We start from the raw sequence: 15082 nt of genomic DNA, 5'->3' as shown, positions 1-15082 counted from the left end.
TATGAAAAACTTTGAGAGAACGAACCGCATCACCCCTTCGTTCGCAGTTTTTCTACGACGTGATCGATGAGAGCGAGAGGAGAGAGAGAGAGAGAGAGAGAGAGAGAGAGAGAGAGAGAGAGAGAGGTTGGATGGGATCGTCGGCTGATACAAACGACGGTACGAGTCGTTACGGTACGAGAAGAACGCGAAGAAGAAAGAGAGAAGAAATTACGACCAGCAAATTGAGAAGAAGGAAAATTGATTCGGGAAATAAATCGTTGAAAAATAAGCTATCCAAGATCCGTTACGATGCTCGTACATAGGCAGAACAATCGCATTTTGGTTTCTTCTTGTGAAAAGCACGAACTTTTAAATGCGAGCGCACAACGAGGCAATATAATACAACGGCATTACGTTTTCGGTTAGGAATGTCCGAGCATCGTTCTCTACGACGAGATAGACTCGTACGCGTGCGAGAATACATCATCGTCGTATTCCCTCATATAAGAACGAACGAGTCTTTATGCGGGTGGAATATCGAGGAGGAGGATGATGATGATGTCATTGGACGCCTCGGTTCGGCTTCCGAGTAAAATGATGCATAAACGTTGTCCGTTCTGTAAATAAAATTCGTTAATATACCGGATGATAAATACATATGGTTAGCGAAACGAGATAGGGGCCACACTCGGGTGATTTCTAAGCATTCAAAAATGCTCACATTATTTGTTTCTTATAAATTAACGATGGAACAATCGTAAACATTTATCTTTCGAATAAATTTTAAATGCGGCCTATAATGTAGTAAAGGTGAAACAAGTGAATATCTTTACTTAATATTCACACCGAAACGTTCGTTGACTGATAAAAGGATATAGGAAAGACGTGGACGAGGCTCTACGACGATCGTTCTTCTCGCGAGGTTACGCGAATAGAATGTAGAATTGGTCGGATGTCTCTCAGACTTGGAGGCGCCGAACGGAAGTGTTGGCTTTGAGGCTTACACGATCGATAAAGTACTATGAAAGGGATCGATAAGAACCAAAAGCATTTTGTCCTTTCACAATAATGTTTCTTATATCGCCTACTCGTATCTACAACCGATTTTCTATGGATATAGACCAACCGTGCGACATCCGTTCTAAAAGAGTTCGCACAGAGTTGGAACACGTTCTTAATGTTCTTATAGAAACCGTGTTTCAGGCCGTCCCCATCTTTCATTGCTATTACGTATACTTCACTTTGCATCGATAATTTTCTTTAATATTTATGATGGCGATTTCACGGATGAACGATGACCGACGGTGATTGGTTGTTCGCGAAAGTTTTTCTTTTTATTATTATCGCGACGAACGATCGGATACACTACACTTTATTTCCTATTCAACAGTTCGATATAACTCTAATGGTGTCGAAAATGTTAATCCTTCGGATCTAAATTATTATTTAGATTTTAAGGGTTGATTTTACGAGTAAACGCAATCGATGAAGAAACGTGGCCGACGTTGATTTTATACCTTTATCAATGTAAATGAATGTGTTTCCTAAGTAAGGGGAGGGGGAGGGTGTGAAAAAGAAAGAAAGAAAGATGGTGTCGAATTATAAATCGTACTGTGGAGGAGTGCTTGACGGTGGACTATGGATGATCTGTCCATCCATCAATCTCTGTGTCCGTCCACGCGGCCGTCATAATCGACGTTACGCTATGTCAAACTTGGTGTAAATTTAGTGCGGCCGCCGATCAAGCGTAATTACATTTGACATAGGATCGTTGAAAAACCACCGATCCTCGAAAGAATCACGCTTAGATCACGCTTTACGAACGAAAATTTACATTTACCTTTTTTCTTTACCATTGAATCTCTCGCCAATAAGCGAGCGACGATTAATCGAGGTAAATAAATGAGCAAATAAAAGATATCGCGTTCGTCTGATTTATAATGAAATTTTTCGAAGGAAATCGGAAGAAGTGGAAAAAAATTGCAAGGCATTTCTCGCATCCGCAACTGCAAGCTAATATTCCGCGCAAGATAAACATTAGGATATTTACAAACAATTCGATTTCTCTATTCTCACGTTCCAACGCAAATTCGTTATTTCCCCAAAGATCGTTCTAGTCTCTCACAATCATCCTATTCGTTAATACCTATAGCAGATATAAAATAGAGATAGCGATTTGATTCGTGAACGCGGTTCGAATTCGATGTTCGGAAAATAAACGACGACTGACAAGTCACCGAGTGAAAATTTTGGAACGGACAATGACGACGCGGCTTGGCGAGGGGATCAAATTTTTGTTGTTAAAATCCGTCAAATATTTTCTTATCGTTTTTTCTAAATCACTTCTATATCAATGCGTGATATTTGGTAAATTATCCTTTCAGAGAGAGAGAGAGTGGATGTCTCTCGATGAGAACTGAATTAACGTGCGGGCTCCATAACGATTTGCATAACACCCATCAAAAACCAGAATATGGGATATGTTAAAGCACTTTTCGACGATTTAACGGCCCATTTATTTTTCATATATATATATATAATACGGAGAGATGGTTATATTTCGAGTTCGTAAATGTCCAAATTGGACGACACTTGACGCTTAATCAATCCACCGTAGAATTCAACGAGCAACTCGAGTTTATGCGTCTAACCGCCTATTTTCTCTCTTTTCCTTAGAATGGATTAGTTCAAACACGGATGCATTTTTCAAAAGGGATCGGAACGCACTGCATTCCGATCGAATTGAAATCCGGATGTCGAAGAATAATAAAAGAAAACGTCGTTCGTTCGCTCATTCATTCATTCATTTAATCGCACGCACAAAGCAGCCTTGTGCTCGAACGTGAATCCAAAGACCGATCGGAAGGGAAAAAAAGGTCTGAGATTTCACGCTGACAGTTATTTCTGAAGTTATAAACAGTGACGTCAGCCTCGCGATATCAAAACGAGACGAATGAATGTTTAAAATGAATCTCCGGGCGTTCCAACGCATCATCTCTTCCTTAGGATCTAAATTTAAATTGATCTCAAGGCGTTCCCACCACCACCCTTTTAAATCTTTCCGTTCGGGAAAACGAATTACTTAGAAAATTTTTAAATACGTATCGAATCCAAGCACGAACCTGGATGGATCTTAACCCGTTAACGAAAAATCTTTCTCTCGCGGAAATGCAAAAAAAAAAAAATGTTAGGAGAATTGTTTTCGTTGGATCGTTCGAAGGAAAATGCGATCCAGGTTGCGACGAAGCACACACACACACACACACACATACTTCAACTCGACGCGACCCGCTCCGATATTGATCGGACCCTCTGGTGTATCGGCTTAACCGACCGAGCTCTATACATAGAAACTTAAGTAACCATTATCCAGTTTCCAACTTATATCTTCGATCAGTTTTGAACGACATTCTTTTCGATAACGTCTAAAAAGAGAAAGAGAAATCGTACTTTGGAAAGAGCGACGGATCGAAAAGTAGTAAAGTTCGAGGAGAATTTTATTACCACTCTTTGTACACTTTGCTCCTCGTTTAAAGATCAACGATTGGAATGGAAGGGAAAAAGAGAGGTGTAAAGAGGTGTAGATAGAGGATGGGAGAGAAGAAGAAAGAAGAATTCTGTACCGAACGGACTCGATGTGCTCGTAATTGGATCGAAATAATAAAGCTGAAATAATAAAGCAACAACGATCGGCCTGATTATACCAAATGGCCTATATAATCTCGCATTTCCCACAAGGAGTGGACACTACTTGTCGAACGATTATTCGCGATCTTTTCCGCTGATAATTCTCGATAAGGAACGCGCGCGGAAAAAGAAAAATCCTTATAGATGGGTACATCTACCTACCTCTAAGTGCATGGATTTAAATTTGCATTTTGTTCATTTTTATTCCCACATTCGTTTATACCATCGCGATCCTTTCATTCGCTTTTCCGCGATGCAAATTATCGTTTCGTTTATCGATACGAAAAGAGATTAACGAACAGCCCCGGTTTGCTCCCATTGATTAGCCTTATATTATATCGAGGAACGCGTTTAATAACGCTAACGCTTAATCGATATTATCCCTTATGGGATATCGTAAAATAATACGATAGCGACGAAGAAAGAAAGGAAGGGTATCCCATTTCCCGAATTAAACCAAGATAAAACGTTTCTCCTTTTCATCCCTTTCTTTCTCTCTTTATCGCGTCTGCTTTACGAGCTTCCGCTTACGAAATTTTCAAGTCTACTCGGACGGCATTTAATGCGTCTCGTGCGCACGTGCTGTGTACACAAAGGAACCGTTTGCTTAGTCTCTTTTGGCCCAGCAGATGTTACCGCGAACGAGCTGTAAAAGTTGTACCTAAATGTTTAACGAGATACTTGCTCGAAAACAAAAAAATTTATAATCCTCCTCTATCGTAACGATAATCGTACGAGGAATCCACCGTCTTTGGGCTTTTTCTTTTTTTTTTTTTCACCATATTTACACGAAAAGAAAGAATTAATTCGATAATTAAAAAGACTCGCGAAAGGTATTATTAAAATAGTGCAAGAGAAAATTTCACTATTCCTACGGATTAAAGGATTATGTATTATATTTTTTACTTGGAAAAGATAATTGCCTAGCCTTCGTACCTTACGAACGAGATTAACGTTTCTCCGCCTCTTTTCTTTTTTCGCACCAGCAATGTCCTCGTAAGCTCAAGCTTTTTCAGTTCACGTAACTACGCGAATTCGCCGAAGCCCCCCTAATCCTTGTGCGAGTGCTTCGGAGCTGGCTTTTGAGCACGACGCCACCACCTATTTTCCCATTTTCTTCCAATACAGCGGTACGTCATCACATCTCCCTAAGGGGAGAGAGAGAGCGAGAGGGAGAGAGAGAGAGAGAGAGAAAGTAAAAATAAGGTCAGGCGAGGGCCTGCATTAACAATGTCGGAAGATTTTAACCTTGTTGCAGGTGGTTACCGTTCCGTCAGATATCGTTCTCCTGTGCGAAATTTCCAACGAGAAACGAAAGGGCAAAAAAAGCAAAGCTCGAAGACGTTCTCTCGGGACCAAGAGAAGTCTCGGCTAAGCGCCATATCTCTTCGAGGGCTAGAGACAAAACTTTACTTTCCCCGTGCACATATCGTCTTCTCGTACTTCGTTACTCCTCGAGAATGAGATTGAACTTTTTATTCGGTCTTACCTTTCCAAGCGATTCATACGAAGTAGAGCTATCTAGAACGTGTCAACCTTTTTACATCGTTTTTGTATCGGTATATTATATGTTTCTAATTATGATATACGAAGGAATCAAAGAGAGAGAGAGAGAGAGAGAGAGAGAGAGAGAGAGAGAGAGAGAGAGAGTGCGTGTATAAATGGACACTAGAGTATTAAAATGTGAGCATATTTGATCAGGACCGGTAGAGTAGCTGGAAGGAAGAGAGTGAATCGGTAATGAGAGGCTGTAAAATAAGACGAACGTGCATAAGCATTGTTTCATAAAGATTAAACTACTCTCCGAGTAGTAATTTGAAAGCTCCTCGAAACTTTTCGTTAATTTTATTAAATAGGTTTTTATATTTTATCGATAAAAATATCTTGCATATACGTATATATACATATATGTATATGTAATTGAAATTTTATGAACTTGTAATGTAATGCAATGAATAAGCGGTAAAAATATTTAACGTAGTAATGAGAACACGTAAAATCATCGTGAATTTAATCGTCATTTTATCGACTTACACGTTTAAAGATATGTACGGTTAAAACACAGAGGTGGAACACTCTATTTCTCTCACTCTATTTCTCTCTCTCTCTCTCTCTCTCTCTCTCTCTCTCTCTCTCTCTCTCTCGGTCCGTTTTGATGTTTCCCATCGGGTGGTAGTGGACGAAATGAAATCACGAGAGGATTTAATAAAGCCCAGGCATATTTAGTCGGTACACAAAGTTTTACTTGCTCGTCTCTAGGGGGAATGAAATTCTCCTAGGTCTTCCACTCACTTAGCATGAAGTTTAACGTAGTAGAGAACGGTGAGTGAGTAGTATCGTTCTTCCAAACAATGAAAAACGGTTGAAAAGTTTTGAATAGGGCAGAAACGAGAGGGAGAAAAGGGCAGAGGTTGTTTTTTGTCTCTTCAAAAAGCGATCTTTCTAAGCACATACACTCAACCGGTCGTAAAATTACAAGAGATAAAATATACCATTGGTTCTTACGTATCGTTACGATTAAATAAATAAAATATCGTAATGATAATCGAGAGGACAAATGCACGCCATTGTCGGAGGAGTCGCGCGTTTTCCAGTAGCCGCGATGAAATGAATTTTAATAGTATTGAAATATACTATATAAAATCGAATGAATTGGGATATAACGAGAGAGCGAGGAAGCTCGTCGGCGAAGCTATCTTTCGTGACGTAATGACGAAAGGAAAATAATTTTTTCTCGATCTTCTCGAAAAGCGCTCGGAAACGTGACGAGAGATAAAAGAAACTTGTAAGAAGTATCAAAGAAGCATCGGCGGAAACTCTTATTTTGCTCTTATTTAAAACGGGATCTCCTAAAAAGAAAACTAAAGAGGAATACATACACCCTATAAGCGAGCAAGCATTTCTCTGTCTTTTCTGTTTTTTTTTTCTTTTTCTTTCCAAGGAAATGCCCCGGTGACATCGTGAACTTTGAAGGCTGAATAAAGGTGAGGTTTCAATAAGGTAATTTCTAACGTTTTTAAAGCCGTTGAAAGAAAGAAAGGAAAAAAAAAAACAGAAAATCAGGCTATTCGATTTATTCTCGTAAAAGGAAAGAAAAGTGCTTAATCGTCATTTAAAAGCGGAATCACGCGGAAATCTCTGTCATGTAATTCGTAATATTTTCTAAAGCTACACGTACACGACGATTATCTTTTAATCTTTGCGATTTGCACGAACTAACATACACTGACACGCCGCGGCCTTATGTATACTCGCGACCGCGCTTAATAATATATCTTTATACCACGCTAAATGCGACTAAGATGATATTTGTAAAAGGGCTCGCTCGTCGAAACATCGACATCATTTTGTAATCACGCGAATTCGTTGAGCCTACCGATTATTTTGATTCTGTTAATAATAAAGAGATCGCGTGTTCTCGCGTAATCGCGCTTTAACCCATATATCGCGTTGACCCCTATACGTGGAATTCTATATTTGCCGATAAATTCGTTAAAGAAACTCTCCAGAGGTATTGAATAATGAATGTAGTAACCGTACTGTCAAAGTTTCAGAGAAAATGAGAAAGGTGGCAACGATTTTGTCACCTTTGTCGGTGTCGACAATGTGTGAATTATTTGCCGAATCGTTTTCAATAATGAAAAAAAAAAAAGTAAATCGACTGCTTTCTCTTAAAATATCGTTCGAGGATACGATATAATAAAGGATCGATAAGATGATATTAAAGCTATAACACATTTATGAAAAAGTAATTGGAACAAAAGCGCTTTCGACGAACGAACCAAATCTTTCAGCATCGATGAATTTCTCTCACGAGGAACGTTGCTGAGAGAACGTCTATATGTAAATCTAAAAAAGCCGACGCGGTCTATCGCCTGCCTACTCGACTATGCATTCGTCTCTATGTAAGCACTTAGGTACGTCCATATCATCGACGAATGACGTTTGATGTACTTACATATGCACTCTCGTTGAAACGCCTAACGTCCAACTTGCTCTCAAAGGGGCAACGTATATACGTAAATTTGAAATACGTTTGAGTAAAAACAAATTCATTCGAAGAAAATAAAAAGATGAGATACGGACGCGTTGCAAGGCTCCTTGGAAATTTTTCCAAGAATAATCCGTTGGCAATATCACAAATTAAGTATGCGTTGGTTCTGCCAAACAAAAAAATTTGCAATTGTGGATGTTGCCGAGTGTTATCGAAATCCGTATGAAGGTTTGTATAAGTTATTACTCGAATTAAATATTTATGCGAGGCGGCGAAAGGCGACAATTTTGAACGACAAGAATTAAAAAGGATCGAGTAAACGTACGCGCAACCAAGGGATATTGTTAGCGCACGTTTCGCGCTTGTTAACCAGAAAAAGAAACGTATAAACACCATAAAATTTTCGTATATCCTAAGCTAGTGTGTTATCGCTTAGCTCGTCGATATATCACGATCATGCGCAAGCAAATAAACCTCTCGGCGATAATATCCGCTGTTTGTTTGTTATTTTCGGGGAAAAAAGGGGGAAAAAAAAACGAAAAAAGGTCTTGAACGATAACTCCTCTCTCTATCGAACCCCCCACCCCATCATATTACGTTATACGAATTGCCATTTTACAACTATCTGTATCTACGTATAAGAGGGAAAGAGAGAGAGAGAGAGAGAGACGATTATTAATGAGGAGAATATGTACTTACGTACGAATAAATATCATCGCTCGTCTTTTTGCAACGTCAAGCCACGTCGAGTCTCCGTGCTTGTCTCCATAGAAATTCGCGATACGAACGTGACGGCCTCGTTGATGATTCATTTCGAATAAAAATATATATAAGCACCTATATATACCTATACCACAGTGGAAAAGTACTCGCTCGTCATATGATAGAAATCCCTGGTTTTCCTATCCCTCTACTAGCCTCTCTCTCTCTCTCTCTCATTTCTTTCGATAAAGAAGGCCTACCCTTGAGCCTTCGAAATTGTAAAACAATACCCTTTGAAGGCCTACGATTCGTGCCTTCCTACTCGGTCTAGTGGCAGAAACTATAATATATATCGAGCGCTCTCTCCTCGAAATGCTTCGTTATTTTCACACACCGCGTTAATTGACTTTCGAGACGATATCGGCCCGCTTTGTTCTCCGTCTCTTCGGGGGTTCGAAAACGCGTGAAACTTCGTTTCGAAGTCGTTCGATAATTACAAAAACCGACGACGTTGCACGCTATAAAGTAGAAGGAATAATATATTTTAGGTAGACGTAGACGTAGCATTAAAGCTACGTCGTTAAGTCTTCCCTGAGAAAAAGTTTAGGAAATGTTTTCATCGAAAGACTCGATAAGAGTCAAAGCGTGAATATCGGAAAATTGACGGTTTCGGCGGAGCTTCTCCTACGCGGCTCGCCGACGTTCCTCGATCTATTCCTACAAAGAGCGTCACGGTTAAGCGATCAAAGTGAGGAATAATCGTACGGGACACCAAGTGTTTTTCTGCTCTTTACTCTCGACAAATATTATCTAAAATAAATGCCTGACCGATTCCCATTGTAAATATCTGTAGAAATTGATAACTGCTTTCTCATAACATTACATACACGTACGTACGTACGTTATCAACGATTAAGTAAATATATACGTTAAAATCATTCACGAGTATCGTCGTTCGGCCATTTTACGTTCGTGTTAAATTATTCCGATTAATATATTCCGAGGCGTGCCTCGTACGAATAATCGGCTCGGAAATCGACGGGGACGTTTTTCACGCGGAATGTTTTCTTAATGGGAAAAGTATCCGGCCGGATTATAACAACGATTTGTACGCCCTCGGGATATTACATCGCTCGATCGATCTTGAACATTCGTCTTCTACAGTGCGCACGTATTACGAATGACCTTACTTCGTCAAATTAAACTAATATAATAGTAGGGAGAACTAGGGAGGAGAATTTGGGTGTGCGGGCGGTTATATGCCTTCGGAAACTGGTTTCGAGATTAATCGAGTCGTCCAAGATATAGGTACAAAGATCTTCCTACGCTCGTTCGAGTTTAGATGGCATAAAGTTTGATCGGGGTGCCGGCACCGAACCGTGATAATCACGGATTCATCGATAAGTTCGAAAATACGATCCGTATTACTAGGCCACAGCATCGCGTTTTTATTAAGGCGTATCGTCTTAGTAACAATCTTGATTCAATTGAGTCACTCGGACGAAAGATATTCGATATCGATATCGATATCGACATCGATATCGATATCGATCGTGCTCCGAATACGAATAATTAATCCTACAAATAAATTTTTGACGAACCCCAGTTACCTACCTAATGGTGTGTCGCATCGTCTACGTATGAAAGAAAAAAAAAAAAAAAAAAAACAAAAAAAACAAACAAGCACTGTGCTTTCCTGTTTCTTCGTCATAGGTAAAACATAGGGTAGTTCGGAGCTCTGGCAACGAACTGACAACTGCACACGCCATTTAATTAACTCGCACTAACAAGTCGACCCGACTAATTAAGCTTACTCTATAATTAACTATGCTCAAGTTTAATCGGCTTGTAAGGTACATCTTGATATATGAGCAACCATAGACCGTAACCGGTCGAGAACGTTAGCTTTGTAACAGAGGCAAAGAACTCTCGCTGATTGGATCGCAGTGTAGGAGTTACGTTGAATAAAATCAAAGAATTAGGTATATCTTATTTGGTTTAATACGTAAGAGAAAACATTACGAAGGCGAAATGATGAAATAAGACGATAAAAGATAACGCGCGGAGTACGTACGTAGATTGCTTAGGTAGAGTAAGGGGGTATCGAAGGAAAAGCCAGACGTCGTTCTCCCCATGAACATAAACCACAGAGAGGCCGTAAAAACATAAAACGCGTTAAAGTACGAGGATGGTACGCACAATAGGTCCATTCAACGTAGTTGACGCTGCGCCACTAAACGCTCCTTATCGCAGTACGAAGAACAACCGTGAGCGATCTCTCTCGCTACGAAAAACTTTCAAACGAGTTCGATAACACTAAATCCTTATGAAAATCTTAATGATTTCGATCTCGCAATATCAGAGACATTAAAATACCAGAGTTGAAAATTAGTGCAAGCGTCAAATGACTTTATACGAAAATATACATATTATATATATTTTCGTTCATAGGATCAAGTACGTAATCTCACTTTTCCGACATCTTTTTCCAAACATATTTTTTCGGACAGAATCGAATTTCATTCGGTACGAATTATCGGCAAATACGCATGTTATAACGAAACGAGCTAATGCATACTCGATGAAACGTATTATCGATAATTCCACAACGGGGAGAGAGAGAGAGAGAGAGAGAGAGAGAGAGAGAGAGAGAGAGAGCCGCTTAGTCCGATAAATTTTCGTTCGAGTACGCCTCCTTTCGATCGCTCGTTATCATCGTTTTGCGAGCCAACGAAAACTCGTCGAGAAAAAGAACTCGTGTATTCGAAAAGATACGTCGATAAGGTACCTTATCCCCGACCTAGAGATCCTCTAGCTATTAGGTGTCTCTGCGCTATTAGCGGCGTTTGATCGAATGAGCTGCGAATAACCCATCTCCCGACCAACGAATATCCTTACTTTTTCTCTTACGCGAATTTCATTAACGCGACAAAATTTATTATAAATATTTATTCGATTTCGAAATTAGAACGAGTGTCTTACATTACTTTCCACTCTTTTATTCCATATTTCCATAACGTTTTCGATCATTCACGATGTTTCCGCGTACTTGTAGAAAGTATACAGGATTGTTAAAGTTATTGGGAATTGTCAACAAAATTCTTACTCGATTTCGTACGATTTTCGACATGCAAAAGGATTTTCTGATTTGAGTTCGATAATGAAAGAAACGCGAGAGAGGAGTGGGACGAAGAAATGATACGTGGGCGGTTCCGCATGTGTTGCGCGCACCGCCTTGCTTTCTCGAAAGCCTCCTCTTGCTGCCACGAGCAAGAGAGAGAGAGAGAGAGAGAGAGAGAGAGAGAGGAAAAAATTGCGCCGGTCTTTCTCTCTGATGTTTGCAGTTGCAGTCAATTAAGGACGCTTCGCAGGTCGTCGCCGTCGTCCTCGTCTGATTTCTCTGCCGAGTTTCTGCGTTCGATTGCAATTTACTCTTTTTCTTGTCCCGTACGATCGTAGCTATCGTTCGAGTACATTGCTTTCCATTTTCCTATCTACCAATAGAACTTGAAAGTTGTCTTTCGAGACGAAGAAAAAGTCACGAATTTTGCGAGATGTAGAAAAACAGGATATCCCTCGGTAGACATGACGTTTTGCGCGATACCTATGCGAGAAGTCGAATTAGCTTTGCTCGGAAAAAAAAAAAAAAAACAGTCGTTAGCTCGGACTTTTAACGAGGCACGAACGCGAGCCACTCGAAGCTCCAACAAAGAGAGAGCTCTCACGTTATTTCACCGAATAGGTTTTCAGACTACGTGTCTTTTTCTTTTTCGACGTATTTATCTCGTGAAAAACGTCGAACGCTTCCCGTTCAACGCTGTTATCAGGTTAGCTTCTAATGCAAGCCTCGTAAACACCAAGTTCCAGGTAGGAAATGATGGGACCATTTACCACACGGTGTATAGTAAAAATGTAACTACTCTTTACTGCACAAGACACAAAGAGGGATTCGTATTTACTGGGAGAGTTGAAAAATTCTCAACTGAGTTGCAGTCGAAAAGAACACACCGTATCTTCAGATTCAACACAATGTACACTCTCTCTCTCTCTATATATATATATATATATATATATATATATATATATATATGTGTGTATGTATATAGGGCTAATTGATCGACCACGAGTATTACGTTGCGTCGCACAGTGGTCGTCAAATTTAGCGTTTTTCTCTCTCGACGAATTCATTAGATCTAGGAATTGGATCAATTTTGTGGAAATAACAAAGGATACCATAGACTCTATCATAGTATTTTGTTTTTGTTTTTAACTCGGACATTGTCAAAGAAAAATTACCAACTTCGTCTGTCCGTATTTTACGGTTCCGTATAAGAGAAATTCAGAGCGTAGAAGGAAAGACTTGGTTCGTATGGTAACGTATCCATCTATTTAAGGTTCTATAATCGGATTTGATTCGAAGCGAAGATAAAGTTTAGACTCTGGAACGAGTCTCTCGCTACGCTCCTGATCGTTCGGCATCTCGTAAGAAGCATCTCGCCGCGACGCGTATATCCGTATATACGTGGGACGAAAGGATCGCGTAAAAGTGGGACGCGGTCGTCTTACGTGTTTGAAGAAGAGGACCATATATGCACCGACTGCAGAACCCTGCACGCTCGGAATACTCACGAAGAAGAAAATCCGGTGAAATTTTCAGGGAAGTCATGCCCCGCTCCGGCATGTCGATCGTAGGAAGAAACGTGACATTCTTGCCAAAGAATTGCCAATAAAAAAAAAGAGAGAGAGAGAGAGAGAGAGAGAGAGAGAGAAAGAAAAAAAAAGAAAAAAGAAAGAAACAAAAAGATATGAGAAAAATATAATACATAGGTTTTCTTTTTTTCCATAAAAGCAAACGAAGGGAGGATGCGTACGAATCGAAGAAACGTTTTATTTCCTCTTTACGTTTTCCATCATGAAATAGAGAACCCCCATTGGTGTGGGCTAGACGATAGTTTACCGCGGTGGAAGGATCGTGTTACAGAAGCCGTCGACCTAACTCCGCGTATAAAAAAGCCCTTCCATGTGTATGTGGTGTGGGGAATAAAGCGCGAACGTGAGGCATCGACGTTGAAACAAAGGGTTGGAAATGAGACAGAGATTGGCGATCGATCGACCGCCGACTAATTACATAATTAACCTATCGCGCGTTGCATCGCTCGGATCAACTAGGTGACACGTGCAACAAGTTTGCAATCAAATTTTTTAACCCATCATATATCGGCCTATCGTCGGAAATAATAATAAAAATATTATTAAATGAATGCTATGCCTATTAATTGTATTAGTTTATTATCATGTCGTCTTTCATGATTTTACGTCTAATGGAATTACTATGCCAGGAATATTAGGGCTAAATACGTACGAATGACTGTTTCAAAGTTGCTCAATGTGCTACGTAACGACACAGTCTATACTCGTTAGTACTTTATCTAGGTTGTCCCGAGAAGACACACTCACCGATATTCTTTATCTAATGACGAAGAACGAAATGAATCATTGAAACACATTCTAACGAAAAACCGTACGAGACAAATAATGCTGGCGTACTTTTGTCTTTATTCATCGTTTCTTCGAACGAGACTTTGATTTATCAAAATGTGATAATGGAGTAAACCTATCGGAATCATTTCAAACTCGCTAGAATTAAAATGAATATTATTCGATTTGATCTTTTTATCATCTTTACGTAAGGAATATTAGTTCGCGCTAATACTTTTGCCAAAGGTAACGCCCTTAAAAGAAACGGATTAATAGTATGCAAACCATAGGAGATAAAGAAGACTCGAAGAGATCTTGCCGAGAGTATTTAACGCCTACGAGCTAAGGTACGAATAGCTTTGTACGTGCGCGCGTGCGCATGCATGCACGTGGAAGGAAGTGCCCCATTCGGGCGAGTACCGTCGTTCCCCTTCTCGTATGTGCAAGCTTATGGCGTGCGTGCGCGCGCGCGCGCACCACACATACGCGCGTCTTCTAAGCTCATTCATAACTTCCTCAAAAGCGAAGAACGATGAACGCAACAACACAACACGCGTTCGAGGCGGACACAATGGGCCTCTCTTTTGTTTCCAGCTGAATCGACGTTTGCTTTTCTTTTTCTTCTCTCGCGCTATAGGGCTTACCACCAGGTTCCTCGGGGACGGTGGCGGCGGCGGCTTAATCAACGCCATGAATTGCGACAGCCCCGGGGGCGTCTATTTCTTTTTATATAAAATAAAAAAGAAAAAGAAAGATAATACAATAAAAATATTGAAAAACGATCTGGTCCTTTAACGGGCAACCAGAATCTTTAGGCAAGATTCTTGGTTTTATCTAATATCCAAGATGATACGAGGCCAAGACGTTACAGCCTTTCTACGAATCGAAAAAATACACTTATCGAGAAGAGGGAGAAAGGAGTCCGTCTTAGTTCGAGGGAATGGTCATCGTTATCGGTCGACAACATCAAAACTGATAAGCTTATAATAGCGTATACAATGTATTAGACATCGTTTGTTACGTTATTGCCTCGACCGTGTGTGTATTCATTTTAAAGAATGATATATAGTTAGAATGTCCGAAAATTACGTACCAATTACGTACTTTTTCTACGTATCCTGCATATATCTCTATTTTTGTTAAGCGAAAGATACTATTTCGGGTGATTCGATAAGTCGAGAAACCATGGCTTAGCTCGGTTACCTCGGGTACTTGGCGCTGTTTCATCTCAAAGCGCAC

The 15082-nt window shown here is 40.0% G+C and overlaps 1 protein-coding gene across 9 annotated transcripts in view; it reads right to left on the bottom strand.

The window, feature by feature from the left end:
- The window catches only part of LOC124956506 (dystroglycan 1-like), a 44218-nt gene that overhangs the window by 11485 nt on the left and 17651 nt on the right, over positions 1-15082 (bottom strand). For 4 of the 9 annotated variants that reach the window (XM_047512404.1, XM_047512411.1, XM_047512406.1 and 1 more), the window contains exon 1: positions 10440-10515. The exons of 4 other annotated variants lie outside the window; for them this stretch is intronic. In XM_047512404.1, coding sequence (XP_047368360.1) covers positions 10440-10506 — 67 coding nt within the window. In that variant the 5' untranslated portion in view covers positions 10507-10515. Of the gene's footprint in view, positions 1-8362; positions 8386-10439; positions 10516-15082 lie in introns of those variants that run through there. One more of the 9 variants, XM_047512410.1, reaches the window with a different exon arrangement.

The sequence above is a fragment of the Vespa velutina genome, chromosome 22 (assembly GCF_912470025.1).
Source record: "Vespa velutina chromosome 22, iVesVel2.1, whole genome shotgun sequence".
In the NCBI taxonomy this organism is placed as follows: domain Eukaryota; kingdom Metazoa; phylum Arthropoda; class Insecta; order Hymenoptera; family Vespidae; genus Vespa; species Vespa velutina.
Note: the sequence above shows the minus strand (reverse complement) of the source record. Positions and strands in the feature narration are given on the sequence as shown.